General features: G+C 37.4%; 2 protein-coding genes across 2 annotated transcripts in view; one reads left to right on the top strand and one right to left on the bottom strand.

The window, feature by feature from the left end:
- Positions 1–2,686: 2,686 nt before the first annotated feature.
- On the bottom strand, positions 2,687–18,598 carry twf1 (twinfilin actin binding protein 1). The gene is given in 9 exon segments (NM_001011469.1): positions 2,687–3,530; positions 4,345–4,466; positions 5,839–5,989; positions 8,315–8,440; positions 8,841–8,945; positions 10,106–10,201; positions 11,882–12,060; positions 12,912–12,989; positions 18,536–18,598. Coding segments are annotated over 9 exon segments (1,053 nt in total). The 5' UTR covers positions 18,561–18,598; the 3' UTR covers positions 2,687–3,359.
- Positions 18,599–22,464: 3,866 nt separating this feature from the next.
- tmem117 (transmembrane protein 117) overlaps positions 22,465–23,743 on the top strand; it is a 40,932-nt gene continuing 39,653 nt past the window's right edge. Inside the window, 1 exon segment of the mRNA NM_001102870.1 lies at positions 22,465–22,603. The gene's annotated coding sequence lies outside the window, so the exon portion shown is untranslated.

The raw sequence follows: 23,743 nt of genomic DNA, 5'->3' as shown, positions 1-23,743 counted from the left end.
TAACTGGGTTCACAAACTTTCAAGCACCACAGTATCATTGCAGTATACATTTGCACTTTTACATAGTTTGGTATGTAATCCCACCCAAATGAAATTTCCTCAGTAGTATTTTTCCTGGTACAACACACAATACAAAAACAAATGCCATAATAAAGAAATGTGAACTGTTGCTTCAGGTGCCTACATTTATTCATAAATATTCTTCATCATGGTAAGCATATTTTAACAAATGCATCATCATTCCATAACCAGATATTATGTACATTACATTAGACACTGTCCAAATATATATTTTCCCAAAACTGTCCAAATATTTTTTCCCAAAAAATGCATTACATTCATCTATTGTTATAAAATTGCATAAGAAGGTAATAAAATGCAACCATGGTTTAATGTTTTCTGTAAACATGCCACCTTAATAAAAATAGAATTTATATTTTCTGTAGCCAAAATAGTCATAGAAGGTACAAGACCCAACAAATATAGCACTACTACTTTAAGATGGGTATAGTGAAGAAATACGGTTCTGCATAGTTTTTTGAAAACCATTTCCATTTTATCTTCAAAAGAACATTCCAAATGGCTTTAGCAAACTGGAAGGAAAGCAGTCAGAATCTGCATTAAGTTCAGTCACAACACAACAACAAAACCAAATCAATACATATTGCCCTTTCATTACTAAACCCTTTAATATTTATTTTACAAATATAGGAAAAATAGTAATAAAAATGCATAAAGAACTAAATATGCAATATATGGGTACTTTGGAATCTGCAGCTTATGGCGCTACACTGGCTCAAAGATACACATAAGAGATTCCCTATTACTGATTATAGTAGTATACAGTCAGCTATGGACTGCATACAGAAAGGTCCTCAGCCCTTGGGAGGGGTAAAAAGTAAGCATTTTTATTTACTGGGGGTGCCTAACAATGGAACCACCAAGTAAATACGACTTTCCTTGGCAATTGGAGCAGCAATGAAAGCAATGATCTGATTATGGTAACAAAAGCTGAATATTTTTTCTCTCAAATACATCTATTAAATTGATTAAAGTTTCCAAGTTTAATAGTAATAAAGTGTTTCATGAACAAAAACTGAATTTGTAAATTAAAAAAAAAAATAAAATAAACTACGGAACTACAAATAAAACATAAAAAGTATGGTGAATAAAACAAAACTGTTAAATCCAGTATACTTCCTTCATTAATTATATCGAGCCAATATGACAGCAAGGATGTGAGATCCTTGTTTGCCGATAAACACTACTTACAGTTAAGTTACAATAAAAGTACCAGGCTGCAAAGTGGTTTTAATGCCTTATAAGGAAACAGGCAATATTTTCATTGTAGTGAACTTGCCTTGAATAAGAACATTCACTCAAAATAGTGCTTGTCTATACTATGGGACATTAGACCTCTCCACAGAAAAATGAATCTACTTTCTATTCATTCCTATGGAATTTTTAGAGGTGTATTTATTATTTATCAATAGGTGAAAGTTAGAGTTCACCATTTCATAAATACACTTCTAAAAATGCCATAGGATTATAATAAATCTGCCTTTATAATTTAAGATGGGGGATTTTAGCAAACACTAATTTATATTTTTCCTTGAAACTGTATATTCTTATCCTTTTTTTTTGTCTCCCTCAAATTGTTCTTTAACCTGCCTGGTGTGATACTTGGGGAAATACTTATAAAAGGGAAAAAACAAGGTTCACCACAACTTAAAGAAATATTTAAAACTCTACCCCTAAAAATCATATATAATTGAAGAAATAGGTGTTAAGATCCCCTCTGGCAATCTGTGGTAACCTCTATTTTTACCTTTTGATGAAAATGCATCTTGGCGAGTGTTAGTTAGGTGTTGTAATGCACTTGTATATCTCAATGTTCAATTTACACATAAGATTCATACTCTATAACTAAACTGTCCTGTAGTTTCATAAATGTATCTCAATTATTTAATTAATGTTCTCTTTTGGAAAAAAGGGCTTGAATATATATATATTATATATATATATATATATTATATATATGCAAACCCATTTTAAAAAAAAGTAAAAAGACAGCAACATACAACATATAAATATTTATGAAGAAAGACCCACTCCTGAAGCTCACTTGTTACTTGAGGGATATTGCTTACCCCTGGACTACTATGAGTTAACAGAAGTCTAGATTATTGATTAATATAATTTGTACTAGAGTGCACAAGTTTACATGCTCCATATTACAAGAAAACCTCTTATCCAGAAAATCCCAGGTCCAATTTGGGCAGCTGAAAAGGAGGTAATGAACATCAGTGGGAAATTAAAAATAATGACGACATTGTTTTTGTATATCTTGATAAGATTAGCAGATTTATAGAAAATGAGAAATAGCAACATTGCTACCTCCTAGTCACGTCCTTTCTGGAGACAGGTACATAGTGTTTTAGTTTGGTTTTGTAGTGGCTGCTCCAGGCAACCATACACATGTGACATTTCATCTGTTGCGATAAGGAGATACATTTGAACACGATTATAGCAAAGATATACAAAAGTTATATTAAAAAATCTGAGCTGGTATTATTGCTAAAAATCCTAAAGGTACTTCAGGCTTCAAAGAATTCATCACAAGGTACACAGCACCACAATTCATTATCAATTCGTTCTATCAAGTCCAGCATATATAAAATCATTGATTATCTTCAGACATACCTGAAAAAAAGCTAGATTGTGCCAATGACACATACACACAAGTTTTATGTTTCAGCACCTAAAGTAGCAGTTTTGAGTAGTTATCTTGTATCAACTTTCTTGTATTAGTGTCAGATTCTTATATGTTCTTCTACAAACTACCAAGAATGATGAAAGATATACTGTAAAAATGGTAACAAAGAGTGGCCTGGCAACAAATTAAATATATATCAAACATGTTCCGCAATCTAAAGGCCAATCAAGCTTTTGGACTTCTACAGCTCAACCAGCCCCAGACAGGGTTAACACAACAGAAAATTATCCCTTTGACTAATAAAATGCCCATCTTGAAAGAAAATATGTTAAATACTAAAAGAAATCTGCAAATCCTTGTTTACAGCCAATCAAAATGAAGAGATGTGGGTAAACAGCCTGCACGGTACGCTACAAGTAATCACGATAACATTCGGTGCAGGTGAACAGCTCCTTTGATACTCTGAAACAGATCTGTTATACTTTATAAAACAGAGATTCATGTAAAATGATTGAATATATTGCAAAAAAGGAATGGTGTAATAAGGGGAACTTGGTGTTTTTCTTTTGTATTCAAGAACATAGGCATGGAAAAATTCATATCATGTATTTCTGGCCAGTATAACCTGCCACTTCTCAACAGTCTAGTCATTAGCAGTTTCAGCTTCTGCTGGTCCTCTGATCAGTCTCCTGATGCCTCGCTTTCCTGCAGGGCCCTTTGGCTTAGCAAAATTTTGCTTGTGTGCATGTTGCTTTGGGTGTACTTCTTCATACAAGAAATCCGGAGTCAGTTCATCTCCATTGTCTATTTCAATCTGTGTAAAATTAGAAAAAGATTAAATTATTTTATATACATTGAATACAGTAAAAACTTGCTACAGGACAGAGGGAATGGTCCTAGAATATGCAAACTTAGGGTACTGGCACACAGGACTTTTTGTCACGTGGTAAATCTGCACTACCATGGGTGACCAAAGTTTCTTTTCCACAGGCATTAAACATAAATCGTTGGTGGAAAAACATACTTATTGTGGTCGAAAGGATAGATGCTTTGTTTGTTCTGTAACCCGTGGTAATGCATTTACCACGGGCAATGAAATGTTCTGTGTGCCAGTAACCTAAGGAACACGTGGAGGGGGAAAAGGCAGCTAGAGAATTAGGTAAAACAGATGGAAAACAGTTACTTAAATATAAACTAAATTAGAGAAAAAACTAGACCGGGTTCGGTTTGATACTAAATATAATGGACAAACTAAAGGGTTAAAAATGAGCCCGAAAATACTGGCCTTCAATACAGTTAGACAATAAAGTTGATAAAATTGTTCCCTAACCCTTTATTGTTTAGCTTTCTGAAGGAAAAAAACATATACTCTGCCTAGTAGAAATAGAACCTACTGAAAGAGGAGGCCAAAAGTTTCTGGGGCTAAATAGTACCTTTGCATTTCTGAACTGCACATGCAGTAGTTCCATAATTAAGGAAATCATGTAGGCCAACCAATACAGGTCACAGACATAAAACAGTTTTGCTACTTCCAACTTAAGATTCCCATTAGGCAAATACAAAAAGGAAAAAGAAAAAAAAGATTTGGGGTGCTTAATTTAAAATAGAGAAGAAATATTCATTATCACCTTTCTTGCAATCTCCATAAGAAGCCGATTTTCTATAACATCTAGCAGAGGGCTCTTGCAGCTCGAGTATAGCATTCGTTCTCGTATACTGCATGTATATCCAGGCATTGAGTAAATAAACACTGTAGGGGGTAAAAAAATGCAATCAATGGAGCCTAACAAAAACAATGAACAATGTCATTATGTAATGAACTGTATAATAGAAATGAAATAAAATTAAGTATAGAAGGAGAGGGAAGAACTGAACAAATTTAACACATGCTGACTTGCCCTTCTGATTTATTATGCTTAATAATTCCACATGCAATACATATAGTCTTGCAGGATATGGTTGCCAAAATATTGTGTATTAAGGGAGAAGGAAAGGCTACATTCACTGGGGGTGCCAAAATCTTAGGCGCCCCCCAGTGACTTTTTTCACTTCCCCAAAACCCTGGCCGGTGCTCCTGTTAGGAGAAAACTGCATGGACAGAGCGTATGCAGGCGAGTATTCCTTCATCTTTGAAAAGCCAACTTTAACAAAAAAGCTGGCTTTTTTGCTCAACTGTGCATGTGTTGGCTCCGGATTCTGAAGAAAGACAGAAGGAAGAGGAACGCTCGCTCATATGTACCCCGGCCCGGTGCAGTTTTCTCCTAACAGGAGCACCGGCAATGGATTCTTCTGTAAAGGCCACATCAGGCAGCATGTGGTGCTGAAACTGCACTGCTTTTGACTTCATTTAGCAGGTCAGATTTCTTTGAGCAAAGACTGTTAATCAGTTTGCTTCTGATACACTGTTTAACAGAAGCAAAAGAGCATAGAAGAGTAAGAGTAACAAATACTTTATAGCTTTTCTATGAAGACAAAAATCACACTTTAAAAGACAAAGATTTGGGCAGGGCAACTTTACAACTGAGAAAGGTTAAATGCAGGTTAAAGCATTTGACACTTCCAGTACTACGTGCACTTTGTACTTCCTATACTGTACGGCAACTCCCTACATTCCATGCAACACAAGCAAAAAAGACTTTTCTGAAAGCTTTACCACAGACCATAAACAGGACATGGACACAGCATATTAGTGTTAGTTTAAAAAAAAAAAAACAGACTGAATGGAGTATCATAATTGTACTATAGCAATTTAAAAGGCATGTATAACATTTTCTATGAAAAGGTGGCTTTTAGGCTCAATAAGAAATAAAATGAAGGACCTACCTGCATGACAACATAACACTTAGATCAAATTATACTGCATAAGTATAATAAGTTACCTGACCATAATTGCTGGCAACAGGTGAGAAATGGTACTGTAATACACTATGGGGCTTGTTTCTAGCCATTGGGCTAACTTGCACCTGGCCAGTAACTTGTGCAATATTGTAGGAATTTAACTTAATTGAATTCATTAACAAATGGCAGTGTGTACATGGGCATACTCCTATTATACTGCTAGGGTGACCTGTTTTGCAACAAAGGTTATATGAAGGAAACACATATTCCTGAAGTAATCTTACCAAAAGAATCCAAATAGTCTCCTTCATGGGAATGCTTATAAAGAAAGAAATGGTAACGAGCTGCATCTTTTGGAATCCTCTTTGGTAAGTCTCTTACTTCTGTATTGGTAGTGTCAGCCAAAATTATAGTTTCGTTCTTTATATCTATTTTCTGAAAATATAGATCAGATCAGAAGAGAAATACATTCAATTTAATCATTCAAATACAATGTAAATGGGCTGAAGTCCTCTAGTGTAGCTAGCTTTGACGGCTGTTTTCACAATAAAAGCTTATAACGAAGAGTGTAAATAATACAACTAATAGAAAGTATTACTATTATCAAAGCTAGCTGACCTACTTAGGTTAGAAAAAAAAAATAATTAAGCACCAGTAACACTAAAACAATGTAAGAGCTTCCAATAGACCTGTGGAATTATATAGAGGAAATATATTATTGTGATTATCGTGTGTCCAACATATAGGGAGTATATTGGAAATAAATTCTGCTTTTTCTGTAGTATTTGTTGTACAACAGTTTGTTAAATGGTGTATTTTTAAGAAACAGATCCCACCATACTGATTTTTCTTAGATAAGAATGAAAAAATGTTTCCAGGTAACTCCTATGCATAACTAACTCTACCTTATTTTTATGAATGGGAGACAAGCAGAAAGTATGGCAAGGAAGGAAACTTACAACACTTTTTCATTTCTTTATCTCTCTTAAAACTAAAATTGGCCATTCAATAAAAGATCTGCTTATTTGGTAAACTTCGATATGGCCTCCCAGGGAAGGGATAAATGGGCTGGCCATACATATTACATAATTTGGCATGCTTTACAAAAGAGTTACTCCTTGTCTAATTTGGGCAAATGCATGCATTTTAAAGGAGAATGCAAGTCAAAATGTAAAAAGCATACTGCCCAATAGTCCTCCTATTGTTTAGTAAAAATGCCACACTTTTGGCTCACCTAATCAAATATTTACTCAGTCACACTTACTTCACATTTTCTATCTGTTTTCTTGAACAGGCAGCCATCTTTAAAAGGACAATGAAAGGTTAATATAAATTAAAAGTCTAAAGGCATTCTTTTTAAGTAGAAGCTTGCTTCTCTGAGATATGGTGCTGGCAGCCTACAGCAGTGTGAAGATTACATTGACATCACTGAAATCTCTCTTCCCTTCCTGTAGGCTGCCAGCGGCAGCCTTCCTATTCTCTGAGCATGTGTGTAACTTGATCCTGTCTCCTGTTCTGAGTTACACATGCCCACCAGTAGAGCTGGGCGGTATGACCAAAAATTTATATCACGGTATTTTCAAAATTATATCGGTATCACGGTATTTGACGGTATATAAATAAAAAAATAAATAATAAATATTGGTGGCCCCCCCCCAACACCAACCCCAACCCCAGCCCCCCCCAACCCCAGCCCCAACCCCCCCGCCCCCCCAACCACAACCCCCCCCAACCGCAGCCACAACCCCCCCAACCACAACCCCCCCAGCCCCCCCCAACCACAACCCCCCCAGCCCCCCCCAACCACAACCCCCCCCAACCACAACCCCCCCAGCCGCCACAACCCCCCAGCAGAACTTACCCAACTTGTAGTTCCTCCAGCTCCAGCGATGCGTCCTAGCGTGCGCGCTGACGTCACATGCGCGCCGACGTCACGTACGCACGGGCGCAACCCGGAAGTAACAGGAGAAAAAAAGCAGGAGGCGCGCATACCGGTATAGCGGTATGTTTAAAACTTATACCGTTTTTTTTTTTAAAACCGGTATACCGGTTAAACCGGTATACCGCCCAGCACTACCCACCAGCCAATCAGAAGTGGATCTGGCAGAGGAGAGGGGGGAGGGAATGAAACATATGTACAGTATGAAGCAAGGAGGGAAAGGAAGGGAGAATACCTTTTTAGAGATGGCTGCCTGTTCTAGAAAATGTGAAGTAAGTGTGACTGAGTAAATATTTGATTAGGTGAGCCAAAAGTGTGGCGTTTTTACTAAACAATAGGAGGACTATTGGGCAGTATGCTTTTTAAATTTTGACTTGCATTCTCCTTTAAAAAGGTATTCTCCCTTCCTTTCCCTCCTTGCTTCATACTGCACATGTGTTTAATTCCCTCTCCCCCCCCTCTGGCAGATCCACTTCTGATTGGCTGGTGGGCATGTGTAGCTCAGAACAGGAGACAGGATCAAGTTACACACATGTTCATTGCTACAGAAGCCTAAAGGAAGGGGGGAGAGATTTCAGTGATGTCACACTGCTGTAGGCTGCCAGTACCATATCTCAGAGAAGCAAGCAGGGATCTGGGAATTTAGATATGCAGTAAGTACCTAAAAATACCTTTAGACTTACTTTTAATATATATTAACCTTTCCTTGTCCTTTAAATTCATTTATTATATTTCACCCCTGATAAGTACCAGGTGGCTTTCCAAGAAGTTGTGAATAAAATATAACACTGACAGAGTAAACAATCTGTTGCGCTACTTACCAACTGTACATAGTTTAGTCTCTTTTCTCTTAACTGTTCCAGTGCCTGGAATGCTGCTTTTTCGATTGGAAAAGCTATTCCTTGGAGTGTCTGGTGTTTAGTATCTACCCCAATATCCACCTGAGTCTTTTAAAAAAAAATAAAAGAAATTAACTAATAAGGTAGTTACATTTAAAAGCATGTGTGATATTAAGAAAACAGATATGCCTGAAAGTTTTCTGTTTAAATTATCAGTAGCAAACCTGATCATAAATTGTGCTGCCACAACTGTGTTTTGGGAATTTTAATATGCAAGTTAGCAGTTTGTTTTTATAGAAGAAATTAAAGGGTAACAATGTACTTAACATAAAAAGGCCAACATTCCTGAAAAAAAAAAAAAAAGGAAGGCCGAATATACACAAATCTTGAACTCTCTGCATACTAATTATGCTTCCTTGCAACAGTCAGATAGTGATAGTTTTGATCATAATACATTTTGTGTTTATTATTTCAAACAACTGGGAAAAGTTGGAGAATTCTGAAATACCTCTTTGATCTTTATCTGTCTTAACTCCTCTTCTGCCATGGTGAGAGGTGCAGGAGATGACTGGCATGCCAAGTATTTGTAGTATCCTTTCAATGATATATCATCCTAAACAAAAAAAAAAAATAAATTTAGGATTGCTACTAATTAGTATTAGTACTACTTATTAACTACTAGAAATAGTATGATAAAACTCAAAGTAGTTCATTACTAGGATAACAGATCATGCACCTGTATATGTTGGCAGGTTATAAAGCAGCCTGCTTTATTTAGATAATAAATACCATACCTGTATTGCTAAGTTAATACAAAAAAGAAATGTTCTATTCCTGCACAAGAATATCATTCTTGTATTCCCATCACAATAAATGCATATTACATAGGCATATCTTAACAGAAAAAAACAGAAATTTCTGCATGTTTTATCAGCAATACTAACAACAATTCTTTAAAATTGGCTTTTGATTTACTTGAAGCTCTATATTATACTTTGTTTGTTTGTTTTATTTGCCAATCGGACTTCCTACTATATCTTATCTCCGGTAACTTGGCTCACCCAAGCGGGAAACAGCCAACTACCCACCATCCATATATCTGTATACCTACAACGAGTTAACCAACATAACTGTCTTAAACCATAAGAACACTAAACATCCATGCATAACAATATGTATTGATCTCTGTGAAAGATAATATCCTGCATATGTGGAATCCGATTGTTATATACAAATAAAAACAATTTAAAAAAAAAAAAAAAAAAATTGGCTTTTGAATTAGTAAAAATTGAATAAGGCTGTGCTTCCCGATGTGAACAGCTATGGGCCTATTAGGGCTTAATGTAGAGGCCCCTCTGGGAGATAAATGCATTGACCTGAAAGCCAGTGAGGGTGACATGTTGAAGCACACACATCTTTTGATGGATATTCCTAAAACAATTACAGAATGATATTTACACTAACCTTTTCATATATCTAATATCAACCAAGGCTTGTAACTAGGTTTTGATTTGGCTGGAGTAAATGCTGTGCCACATCTCCACAAAGCCATTGCTAAGATACTGCCAATAAAGACACTGAATCTTGAAACCAAAAATGCCCATTAAGAGGCAGCTTCCTCACCAGGAGAAGTGAATTAAACATTAAAAAAAAAAAAAACATCAGTAACATACTTTTCAAATCGTGACGTTCCCCTTCAGTATTATTAAGAAGCCTGATCCAATTAGATAACTAATAGCTGAATAATACTTTGGCAGGCACATGCACACATACCTTAACTGTTCCAAAAAGTTCTTCTTTTATATGCCCTCCACCAAATTCCTTTTTCACAGTGGCTCTTGTTGCAGCATAAAGCATTTTTTGTCGAACCTGCGAGAAGAATTCTTACAGTTCATACATTTTCTCCCACTAATGAGAAATACACTATTAGAATTTGTACAGGATTATGGCTATCTATTTAAACAAAAATGTTTTAAGGCATTTATTTCATGTTCAGAACAGCACTCCACTGCATAATTGATTAGACACCTTCTAAATAGACATCACTTAAAGGGATACTGTCATGATTTTTATGGTATACTTTTAATTTCTAAATTACACTGTTTACATAGCAAATAATTCACTCTATCAACAAATGTAATTTTTTTTGTAGTAATATTGGTGTGCAGGCAGCCATCTCAGTGCATTGTGCCTGAGTCTGAACTTTCAAAAAGGAGCCAATGCTACACATTAGAACTGCTTTCAGATAACCTATTGTTTCTTCTACTCCCATGGTAACTGGAGGAGTCACAAGCCGTACTTGGATTTCTTACTATTGAGTGCTACTCTCATATCTACTGTAGCTATCTTGCTACCTTCCATTGTTCTGCTGATTGGCTGCTGGGGGGAAAAGGGAGGTGGGGGTAATAATCACTCCAACTTGCAGCGCAGCAGTAAAGGGTGACTGAAGCTTATCAGAGCGCAAGTCACATAGTTGTGGCACCCTGGGAAATGAAGAATATGGCTAGCCCCATGTGAAATTTCAAAATTAAAATATATAAAAAAATAAAAATCTGTTTGTATTTTTGAAAAACAGATTGCAATGCAGGATTCTTCTGGAGAAGTGGATAGGTTTTTTTTTGTTTTTTGTTTTTTTTTTTAAAAAACATTTTCCCATTACACTATTCCTTTAAACAATATCAGATGAAGTATAATGCATCATAATATTTGTACATTTGTTGTACAGTAGCACATATACAACAATATATAGAAATTCTTACACCTAAACAGCTATGCATGTATTGTCATTCATTTGTAGACAGGAACCACCTTACCAAAGTTCCTAAAGATACTTGGCAAACCAGGAAAATGAGAAATAGAAAGTAATTAGTTGGTTCCTCTTTTTTGTGTTATGTTCAACCTTTTAAATGTTGTTTGCACATATAATTGAAATCATTCCCACAATAGGAGTTACACAGAGAAACTTCTAGTGCTGGCATCCATGACTTAGGAAATGGTGAGGGGTTGGTTCAACTTTGGAAGGCTAGGGTGGCACTCAGAACACAGACATTCATTAGGATTAAGGTCTGCAGAAAATGCTGTAGTTAAAATTCAGAATCAATGCATACCTTGGATTATGTCTAAGCAAACTGTAGTTAAGTGCTGCCTATTTCAAATAGAGTCTGAAAACTGCTAGTTTTTATCAAAAGCAATGGGAGTGATCCAAAAGGCAGAAAAGCTTGTGATTCCATACAGCTTACCAAAATCCATAATAAACTGATCAATATCAAGTGTCTTTGTAGGCAATTTCGAAGAACAGTTATCAAGTACAGTACATTTTATCCTGCTTAATAAGGATAGTGTTTAATGTGCAATTAAGTGGAAGATTTTCTAAAAATGTACATTGCTATAAGACACATTTCCTGAAGGTCTTTACAGGTATGGTGGAACCATCTTGCCTGCTGTCCGTTTTGTAACTCTAATGCATATATGTTATGTACATTACATTAATGGTTAATGGCTTATTAAATTTAAGAAAAAAAAAGATCTGTATAAAATCTAAATACTTACATGGGAGTGGTCTGGTGACCAAGCAATGAAAATCCACTCAAAGCCTTGGGCATTCTGGGAATCAAGCCTGTACATAATATAACATGGCTGTTTGTCTTCTAGTAATGGTAGAATTAAGCTGTCATATTCTTGTTCCCAGGAGCTTGCTGGCTTTTCACATGCAGTCACAGTCAGTTGCTCTAAAAAAAAGAAAATAGCATGCCAAATTAAAAACCTGGGAACACTTACTGTTGAGGACAGCAGTACAAACTGCCATTAGGTTTATCTAGTAGAATTAAGTCTAAAGCAACTAGAGGTTTTTTTTTTTTTTTTTTAAATGTCTCATCTCTCATCTGAGCAGCTTCTTCCATTCAGATGAGTGGTAAAATGTTTTAAAGAAAAAACTGAAAAAGTCCAGTTGCTTTAGAATTCTATTTGATACTATATATCATCACCTGGATAGGCATACCTTTAGACTTAGCAATAATTATGAGGGCAGGAATTGGATACAAGTCATATTATGGATATTGGTGAAGAAACATAAGCATATAAGCATGTTAAGAATGTTCCCCTTTAAGATAACTTTTAGTATGTTTTGGCCAATTCTTAGCAACTTTTCAAATTGTCTTTTTTTTTTTTTTTTTATAGTTTTTGAATTCTTAGCTTTACTCTTTCCAGCTTTCAGATGGGGGTCACTGACCACAGCAGCCAAAAAACAATTACTTTATGAGGCTACAATTCTAATGTTATTTTTACCTTATATTACTTATCTTTCTATCTAGGCCTTCTCCTATTCACATTCCAGTCTCTCATTCAAACCACTATCTGGTTTTAAGGGTAAACTGAACCTTAGCTACCAGATAGCTGCTGAAACTGGAGAGTGACTGAACAAAAAACTAAATAATTCAAAACCACAAATAAAAAAGGAAGACCAATTGCAAATTGAGGCAACTAATAGCAAACACAACAGAGATCACATAAATCTAAAGCAGAGCAAGATTTTTTTTCTATTACATATTAATTCACAAATGAGAATATTAGTTTATATTACCATCTTCAATGTCCAGTTTAAGCAGTCTGTACTTTCCATTCCTGGCTCTGGCAAACATTTCCAAAACATCTTCACTAGCTGTAAACAGAGACAATGATTATTATTATTCTATACAGATACGGTGCAGACAAATACTATAGTGTTTAATAGAGGTTATACATCATTCACCTGATCCTGCCCCAGTGGAGCTTGCAATCTAAGATCAGTATAAGAATAATAATTTCCTGTGTAGTACAGTACTTACAAAAGGCAGTGTGAATGTAAAATTTAACAGAGATCAGATGTAAGGGCACAAGGGGTGAGCATTTTGCAGTTTGTTGCAACTTTGCTGTTGCAGTTTGGCAAATGCCCAGTACACTTGCAGGACAGTGGATTGTTGCTCAGAAACACTTACTCTTGCATTTCCAAGCTATAATCACCTGGTTGACTAACACAAGTAAAGCTGGCCATGCACGGGCAGGTCCGCTCGCTTGGCGATGTCGCCAAGTGAGCAGATCTTCACCCGATATCCCCACCTATGGGTGGGCGATATCGGGGAGGCATGTAGGCGAATTCGATCGTTTGGCCTTGGGGCCAAACGATCGAATTCTACACACGGTAATGGGGCAGTCGGTTCGGGGACCGCATCAACGAGCCAATGCGGTCCCCGATCCGACTGGATTTGCTAACCTGGCCGATCGAAATCTGGCCAATTTCAGGTGGGCAGAAAGTTTACAACTGCTAATAATATTTAACATTACTCACTGCTATTTATATTGCTCTATTAATGCCATCTTAAGAGAGAAGCACCTGATTTAGCTTGTTTAAGCAGCCAGTGTTTTGAGCTGACAATATTCCTGCTCAACAGCTTTCTTATTGGAAATTTAGTTCACATGATGTGGAAGCCAATGTCATTTTAATGATGCCTATTTCGGGGTACAAACTGTAACCCTGTAAACTGCTGTGCTAATATTGTAAACTATAAAATAACTGCTGCTATTTTATTTTCTTACTCACTTCCACACACAAATGACTGCATACTTAGTCACAGACACAAGAGAAGTCCTGACTAGCATTCAAACTGCTCTCATGCATGATTTATATACATTTTCCCATGGATAAGAATACCTGGAAAGAAACTTGTGTGTAACTGTATCATTGTTTTATTTCTAACATCATTAGGACTATGATTCAGGTGACAAACTAATGAAGCACAAACTGCTAGTAGCTTATCTTTGTGTAATTATGAGTTTCTTTTCTTTAGTCTTAAATATGACCTTAGTTGTCCAATTTAAGGCAGACATCAACAGTGGCCAAGAAAACAATTAACTTCATAAATCTTAATAGACAGCAAAATGTTTGTAACATGGTTAAGGCTTTGGATTACTGATAAAAGCCCTTCCCATGGCCGATGGACCATACATTATTAATGATTTACTTGTGCTGGCAAAGACACTATCTTTTGTTACAATTTAAATTAGTTTTTAAAAATATTTACCCTTGCCTATTCATTTAACATTAATAATTCAAGGTAAGGATAGAGGTTCACTTACAAATTTCTTTTCAGCCTGGATGAATTCATTACATATATTGTGAATTTTTAATACAGGAAACAAACAGTCTCCAGTACTGTAGCAGCAGAGTAACAATTACTCAACCCTAGTAACGATACACCAGTTGTGGGCTCATTTATAGTAATCATTGCCAGACTGATTCAGATGCCAAAACAAGTAGTGCCAAAGTCTGTGGTTTGTTCATGATAAGCAGGGTTCGCCAAATGAATTTGCTTTAATTGCACAAATAACTTTCCATAGCAATAATCCCAACCTTATGTTGTGAGTTGAACATTACTGTGATATGTGATTTATTTGTCAGAACACCACCCAAGCTTTTATGTGCTTTCACATCTCTTTATATAATAAAAAACTCTCTCCAGTCCAACTCCACCAGTCAGACACATTTTTTACAAATGAAGGAAATTAAGACCATAGTTACCCTACCCAGAAGTGGTCAACCATCTAAGATAACCCCAACTGCAAGGCGTCAGAGTAAGAACCCATGGAACAGTTCAGTTGCCTGCAACTAAATGCTCCAAAATGTTTTTTTCACCATCAACAATAGGAGTCACCAGTAGAAAGCCCTTCGCATCGCTTTGTTTTGCAAAGTCACGCAAGGTTGCCTGCAGGAGGAAACTTCACGCGACTTCGGAATACCACAGAGATCTGATGCTGGCAACTGAACTGCTTCATGGGTTCTTACCCTTATAGTCAGAGAGGTTACAAAGGAACCCAGAATAACTTCTAAGCAACTGAAGGCCTGTTTCATATTGGCGAATGTTGATGTTGATGAGTTCACTATCAGGAGAACACTGAACAGCAATAGTGTGAATGGCAGGGTAGCAAGGAGAAATCCACTGCTGTCCCCCAAAAATATTGCTGACTGTCTACAGTTTGCTATAGATAACATGGACAAACCAGAAAGATACTGGAAAAAGGTTTTGTGGTCAGATAAAGCTGAAACAGAACTTTTTGGCTTAAATGAGGAGCATTACATTTGGAGAAAGAAAAACACAGCATTCCACCTTAATAACCTTATCCCATCTGTGAAACATGGTGGTGGGAGTGTTTGGGCCTGTTTTCCCTGAGAGGATGGTGGGGATCAAAGCCCATAAGTGCCTGTTTTCTTAAGGATCTCCAAAGTAAAGTGATGTAAAAAACAAATAAAATCACTACATAGCACTTTAAAGGACACTGCTGTAGCCATGTTTCTTATACAATTTGATACTGAATTTAAATCTAGAAAGCACAAAAATAAAAAAAATGAATAGCACTTTGTACATCATTGTTTGAAGGCAAAATATGTGCACAATAATGTTGCCTTAAGTAAAAACAAAGTGATCACCTTTGTATAAATAAGATATTAAAAATATTCATACAGGCATAGAAGGGCTATACTAAATGTATGCTTACTGTAATAAACTTGAGATCCATGTATATAAGACTCCTCACAAGGCCTGTTTTGCTGTAATAGAAACTAACTTGTAGTCATAATTTGCTACTGCTATACATGAATGTTACAGATTGTTTTGAATCAATCCCACCCCCCCCCCTTTGCCTTCTGTATGTCCCTTATCTGTGTGGAAAAAAATAAAATATTTTTTTTAAAAAATCACTATTTTACAAGCTATTAACAGTATTTTAGAGTGGGTATTCGCATTATAGCTACATGTGTACACACCAGTCGATTAACATATCTGCAAAGAAACCTCCAAGTTAGCAAATAATCATGGCATTGGACACCTGGTAAATACCAAATATGGATCACATAAACACTTAACCCTTTGCTCCGTAAGATGCACTTACATGAGATGTGATATAACTATATGGCTAAAGGAAATTCACTCGATTGTTACATATATTATTTGATTCTTTACATTTAGTGCACACGGATTGTTTTCTTTAGTACTGTAGATACTGTATGTGCACTTCTGTTATCTGAACAAGCCCACTTAGATTTAGGATCAAATACTTTCCAAACAACTTACTTAAATAACAGCATAGCTTACTAGTGCCAAGATACTCAATCTCACAACAGCTTCCTTTTTAGGTCTGTAAGAAGCTCCCAAGGAAACTTCTGGAGTCTGTCAGCATTACTGTACATACAAAGATCAAACTGACATTTTACAAGCAGACACACCATTCATGTAGGTATGCCACTGAATAAATAGCTGACTTCACTACAGCAAAGGATCACAGAGCTGGTGTTGATAGTATATTCTCCCAGTATAGTAAAGCATATAACCAGCTTTAACCACCCATATCCATCCATTGTCACCATTTAAAGTCCTTAATAAAGAAGAGTTTTTGGTAAACTCCCACTATACGAAAAAATCACGATGGCGACGAATTTGTTGCGCAAAATACGCTAAAGTCGCGAAGGCGACGAAAAAATCGCGACAGCGACAAAAAGTCACAAAATTTTTGTTTCCAATACGATTTTTTCCCTTTCGGGATTTGGATTCGTGGATTAGTAAATCTGCCCCCTATGTATAGTTAGATATAAGTTTAAAATTTACAAACCTAAACTACAGTGTTCCACTGTAGTTTTAAGGGCTTAAAAAAGGATGCAAAAGACAAATGATGTACCCATCCCAGGAAACAAGAATAGTCTATTGCAAGTCTGTACATCATACATATAAAAACAGCAGCATTCTGTCTACTCTACTCGATCCCATAGATGACAAAATAATTGTCTTTCTTTATATCATCCATGGTTTTATCACAAACCAGCTACACAATTTTTACTGCATATAACTGCTTTTGAAAAGATGTAAAAACAAACCTTAATTTGTGGCATAAGTATGTGTATCAAAATAAAAAAAAAGCATATATCCAGTGGGGTTGGAAATTTTTATATGCTAAGAAAAGCAAATTCTACTGTCAAACAAAAGGCAAAAGTGCGACTGGTTTCAGAAAACAAGGTACAAAACAACACACAAACTTAAGCTCATTACAGAATTCAAAATGAACACATATAGTAACTAAAAAGCAAAACATCTCTTTAATTAGCAAAAACAATATATATTTTTTGCTGACCAAATCTTAAAAATGCCCTTAAATCTAACACCTGATATCTAACAAGCAGAGATGAAATATACTCTAGTTAGAAGTAGAATTGACTGTAAACACCAAGCAATGGAAAGTAAGAATAAAAAGGGAGTGGCTTTGCAGAAAGGCAGTCTGCTTTTGCTCACATAAAATCAAACCTAGCCAAAGTAATTCACGTCTATAGGATAATTTACTATATAGGGGGTGGGGCGGATAGCCAAGCATGTACAATTCATTTAAGGAAATTTGACTTTTGTCACTTTTACTTTTTTCTTGTATTATTTGCCATAAACCAATCATAGCCTGTAAAATACATTCAAACTGTGGCTACAGATCACCAGTAACCATGTTATCCAAACTGGATTTAAAAAACATTAGGAACCTCAGAATGTAATTGGGGAAAATCTATATGTAACGGGCTACTGGCTTTGAAAGATTTTAAGAGGGATTTAATGGAAATATGGCCGACTGCAAGACAAACCCCTGTGCCTTAATACCAAATTACCTTAAATACCAACTATTTTTAATCTTGGGTTTCAGAAATTTTTAATCATTAGCACTGCAGCCTAAGTTTTTTTAACCTGCACTAAATTCTACACAATTTTATGTACGCCAGTGCAACACAGGGCAAATGAAAATGTATGGCAAATGTCAAAGGCTTCTTGCTTTTTAGTATCCAGCACCTATAGGATTGCGTTACAAATGACGTCAATTCTGTTATATATTTACCCCACGTCATGTCAATGTACCCAATCTGTCATTAAAGATTTTATAAAATAAGATCGTAAGTGCCTTCTCCTTCTTATAAATCCCCCGACTACAAGCAAAACCTTTGTATGTACCAAGACAGTCCTTGAGGGAAATGCTAGCGCCGAGGAACGGAAACAGGCTGCCTCTCCTGGACAATATTCCTCCGCCTTTCGACACCGTATCTGCTGTTTTATCTGTTCCTCGCGTTCTACTATATTCCTGCCGCTCCCAAGTTACTAAAACTCACCACCCGGGTGCCTGCAATGTGATTATTCCCCTGAAACTCACCCTGGATGCCGGTCTGGTGAGACATAATTCCGAGCTCCTCTGCAATCCGAAGATCTATTAACCAGGAAATGGGAATCAGCTGCACCCGGCTACATCAGGAAACTTATCCCGCACCAACACGTCATCAGTCCGCGCCATGTTCCCTAGCAACCCAAAACCTTCTGAAAATATACGGCAGCCTGCGGGGATGTGTTTAGCTTAGGAGTCGGTTTAAGGACATCAGACCTAGATCTAGACAAAACTAAATGTAATAGGTGTCATATAGTCCAGTGATGGAAATCTGACCCTACAATTTACACATAAGGCCCCCTTTTCACCTTTAGTGCACTGACTAGGGCTTTGTGAGAAACAAACATTTTGCCTATTATATTCTTTAGGTGTCTTTATTGCTGTAAGGTAAAATCTCAAATTTTAATTGAGGTCAGCCTCTCTAAAAACAGCCCCTAGCTGCAACCTTTGTTTGGCTTTGCGATAAGGAGCAGTGTTTTTATACAACCTCAGTTGACAACCTACCTTCTTTTTTCTATTACACACAACTAAAGTATGCTGTTTGCCAGTAGTTTATTTCAAATTGCTGGAATTAGCTAAAGAACAAGGATTGATAAAATCACTTGGGGTGCCATATGTTAGTGGTCACTTACCAGATACCCTGCCTAGTTCTCTTCTTGTTTCTGTTGCACCACATCACAATTTCCTTTATTCTGCAGTTGCCCCAGCAACAGAGTAAAAAAGCTAGCTTTTTGCACACCCCATGTGAAGAAGGAAGATGCTGAGAAGTGATATTCTACTCCCCAGAAGTACCCAGGGCCAGTGCAGTTTTCAGTTAACATGAGCACTGTCCCAATCAGGTAAGCGATTAACATATAAAATCTGCAAGAGACTTGTCACAACATAAATGTGTTTGCATCCTACAAAACTGTTAACATTTTCATTTGAAGCTGTAAAAATGCAGACTTGAAAAGCATATAATTCAAAAACTATAAAAAAGACAGGGCAGGACAGTCTAAAAAATACTACCCATCTAAATGGTCCAGAAACATTTGTAAATAAAAGGTGTTTTAGTAGAATACTGAGCTTTATAAGGTTCTGCTGAGGAAAAGAACATTTAGGACACCTAAGCAAGATGGTAGTACAGACACCTAAATAATTAACAGACACTACTGTAGCCACTGAGCAATCAATATATTACTGGTGTTGCTAAAACATAGTTAACATGTCCAAGGACTCAGACATTTTATAATTTTTCTAGAATGTTTTTTTCAACAATTACAGAAGTAAATAAATATGGAGGTCACTGTGACATTGTGGCACATCCCATATGGCCTCAACATGACAAGTTTAGATATTGTTATTACTTCCTGCAGAAACTGATGAATGAATGAATGAAGACAGAAAAGTATCCCATAGCAAGGAACCTAAATAAGAGTTAGATATTAATATGGATACCCAAGGGTAAGGCCCCACGAGGCATGTATGCTTGGAAAATCTTCTAATTGTGCTTTCACCCAGAAGCATTGAGTCCAACCAGGTACAGGCACACATAGACGATATATGTGAACTAATGCAAGATGTGTCGCGTTTGCTTGTGGATATTGGCTACTTGTGCATGGACCGGGTGGATTCAGTGCTTCTGGGACATGTGAGTAATGCTGCACTGAGTCCTCTATCAAAAAAAACACAGGATTTGTTTTCTTCTTTTGTGTACACATGTTCTTCTGTGTCAGACTTCCTGCTCTCAGAAAAATTCTTCAGGGTGCAGGCACAAATCTGCTCAGTTTTCTCCTCTCTCCCTCACCCCTCCCTTCTCCAACTCCCCTCCCACCTCTGAGTAATCTGAGCTACCAGCAGGCAGATCTGCAGGATTCGGATTCAGTGCGCCATTCGGCCGAATCCTTTACGAAGGAATCGGGGGTTCAGCCGAATCCAAAAAAGTGGATTTGGTGCATCCCTAGTTAGCACATCTGAATTCTCTGGAAATCTACTAAGGTCTTACACTTTTCAGGATCTTCATGTGTGTGACTTGATGCCCAAGTCACACTGTGAAATAAGCAGATGTTAGGTAAAAAACAACATAAAGGAAAAAAGTTTGTTTGTGTGTGAACAAGATGTCCTTAGGGTTAATACATAAGGGCCTTTTTACAGAAACCTACCCAGTGTAACATGGAGGCTTACAGGGGTTCTGGTACAACAGGAGCTAGGTGCTGTGTGGGTATTCAGAAAGCATAATAATTTACATTGCATTGCATAGTGTACGCATAGGGGGAGATTTACGAATCCGAATCCCAAAAGGGAAAAAATCGTATTAGAAACGAAAATTTTGCCGCAACTTTATCGTATTTTGCGCAACTATTTCGTCGCTGTCGCGATTTTTTCGTACTGAGCGGTTGTAAATGGCAGAAAAACCAATCCGATTTTTCTGCGACGGCGCCAAAAAAGTCGCAGAAAATATACGAAAAAGTTGCGACAAAAAAGTCGTAAAAAATACTGATCATTCGGACGCCTTCAGACCGTTCGTGGATTAGTAAATCTCCCCCATAGTGTACGCATAGGAACAGACTTATCAAAATGTGAGTTTAGAGCTTAATAAATAAACACTCACCCACGTTCTATTCATTCCTCTGGGATTTTTAGAAGCATATTATGTTTTTTTTTTTGTTTTTTATGCTCTAAACTCAAATTTTGATAAATCTGCTGCATAGTGGCAGAGGGTTCCAAAGCAGTATAAATACATTGCGTCATTAAAACATATAAAGTACACCTACTTTCCACAGGATCCTTAAGCAGAAGGAAATGTATAAACACTATGGGTGCCAATTTGTTGGGAACCCCTAATGATTATAATTGCTTACCTGAAACCCCTGGCTAGTGCTCCTGTTCTCCGAAAACTGCACTGGCCTGGTGTCATCACCTTGCCTCCTAATATCAACTTCCCTCCCCTATGTCTGGGTTTTGTCACTTGCAATTCTCACACTCAGAAACATGCAACTGGGCTGTGGCTAAGTTTCTGATTGAAAATAAACAAACTAACAAGCATTAGACCATGGACTCCACTTTTATTAGCCTGTGTTTTTTCGGCAGTTGAAGAGACATGGATCCACTTCATTCTGCAGCTCCATATAGCCACACTGACTCTGAGATTGCCCCAAAAATGCCTGCTTTTGCACTCAGGCAGAAGATATGTCTGTCAATGCAGCTATATAGAGATTTAGAATAGAGTGGATCCTCTTCTCGCCATCTGCCAAAAAAACTGCCAGACTTAAGTGGAGCCAATGCTCTGTGTGACCAGGGCCTTAGGATGCTGCTGCCAGAGACATGCAGCATCAGGAGCAGTGAATTTGCAGTGGCTTTGATCCTTTAGGGCACATAAAACATTTTGTTGCAAAATACCTTTTAATCGAAAAGAATGGGGGTTGCTACATATGAAGTGTTTTATATCTTTATCATAGGAAAATATGAAAGAAGGCATATTCCTGTGACCCAAAGTCACTTATTAAGAATTTATCTGCAGTTGGCAAATCTTCCCATGTACCATCACCCCAATCAGCTGCAACTAGTGCTGTGCAATGCCAGATACTTTTTAGTAGAGGGTTAAATAATTGTGTTTAAATGGAATTTGAAGAAAGCAGAAATTGTTTAGGAGTTTAAAGAGTTAAGAAATATAAGCCATAGCTTAAACAGGCCAAACCGGTGTAACAAAATACTAAAGGCAGCAGTAGCTACGCTCCAGTAGCTGTATAGTGAGTGTTTCTTCCTGTGGGCTGTGATTGACGGCAGGTGCAGTGAGTGCGTTCATTAGCCAGTGTATAGGCAGCTCAGTCTCCTCTAACTGTCAAGGCTTGCTATTCCCAGGCCCTGCTATATCACACAGAAAATCTCAGCTGCCGCTCTGTAGTGAGCTGCTCTCAACCAGAGAGGATGACAAGGGAGTAGCAGCAGCTAGAAGGGAACACCAGCGGAGGGCGTCGGCACAGTGCCTGCATATCTATTCCTGGAAACTGAAGCAATGCCCTGGAAGCTCTCCTCTGCAAGGTTAATGTGTGGAGCAATGTTCACTGTTTGATCAGTCTGGTAAGTGATACATTGCACAGGCTGATTTGCTGCTGCTGTGGGACAATAAGAGCGTCTGCTTGTTGGCATTGTGCTAATCCCCGCAGGGTGTAGTGTGGGTGTAGCCCACTGTCACTCATTAGCACAATAGATCCCACATGATACGACAAATGCTTGCGCCAGGACAGACATCCAGCACAGTCATTGCAAGATTGCTTTCTGCATTACCATGGGTTTCTGAGGCTTACCAGGAGTTATGCCGATTAAAGGCATCCACTTGGAGGGTCACTTACCCTCCCCCCCATTGGACTGTTCCAGCAGGGCAAGAACAAGCTTCCCATAATGGTGTTTAAACCTCTAAAGGATCATAGCCATTGCTGATTTCTGATAAGATTGCAGGTCTCTGACAGCAGCAGCCTGATACTTGTTACTTTGGCTGTTTTCATCCAGAGACTGAAGCACAGCCCAGTCACATGATGCTCTGTATGTGTGTGAGAGAAAATGATTCTGCTTCAGTGTGGGCTAGAAGGACAGAATCTTATTGTTCCCATCTGGGTGCATGATTGTGTGTGTGTATGTGTGTGTAACCCAACTGATAGGGGGTCAAGTGAAATCCATTCTTGCAACAGCTGCTAATAAATATAACATGTATTACATGTGACCCTCTTTCTCAGTTGAGCCCTCACTAAAATGATGTAGCTGAACTGTGACAATATTGAAAAAACTGGCCACCAGTGGTTGCTAACCAAGAACTGTAGATTAAACAACCAAATAAAGAAATATGAGGTACTTGATTTGTGCAAATGAAAATCAAATCAATCCAGTTACAAAAGTAACAGATGCAATGCACTTGCACACCCATAACTGAGATAAGGTAGAAAATAGAAAATGATGCAGATACAGTATCACCAACAGTGTTCTGGATGCCCTCCAGTGGATGTCTCCCAGGGATAAGAACAATAGGCTGGGTTGCATGACACTGTGGTTCCTTTATTCGGTGATGTACTTGGAGCACAGAACTGCAATTGCTAGCTGTTCTGTATTTCTAACACTCCAAATGTCTTGTAACCGTATTTAGTCTGTCATTGGCTAAACCTCACTCACAGGTTCACTGTTTCCTGACTTCACTAAGGCGATGGATTGCTTTGGGCTTTAAAACTT

This window comes from Xenopus tropicalis, chromosome 3 (genome assembly GCF_000004195.4).
Source record: "Xenopus tropicalis strain Nigerian chromosome 3, UCB_Xtro_10.0, whole genome shotgun sequence".
NCBI classification, from domain to species: domain Eukaryota; kingdom Metazoa; phylum Chordata; class Amphibia; order Anura; family Pipidae; genus Xenopus; species Xenopus tropicalis.
Note: the sequence above shows the minus strand (reverse complement) of the source record. Positions and strands in the feature narration are given on the sequence as shown.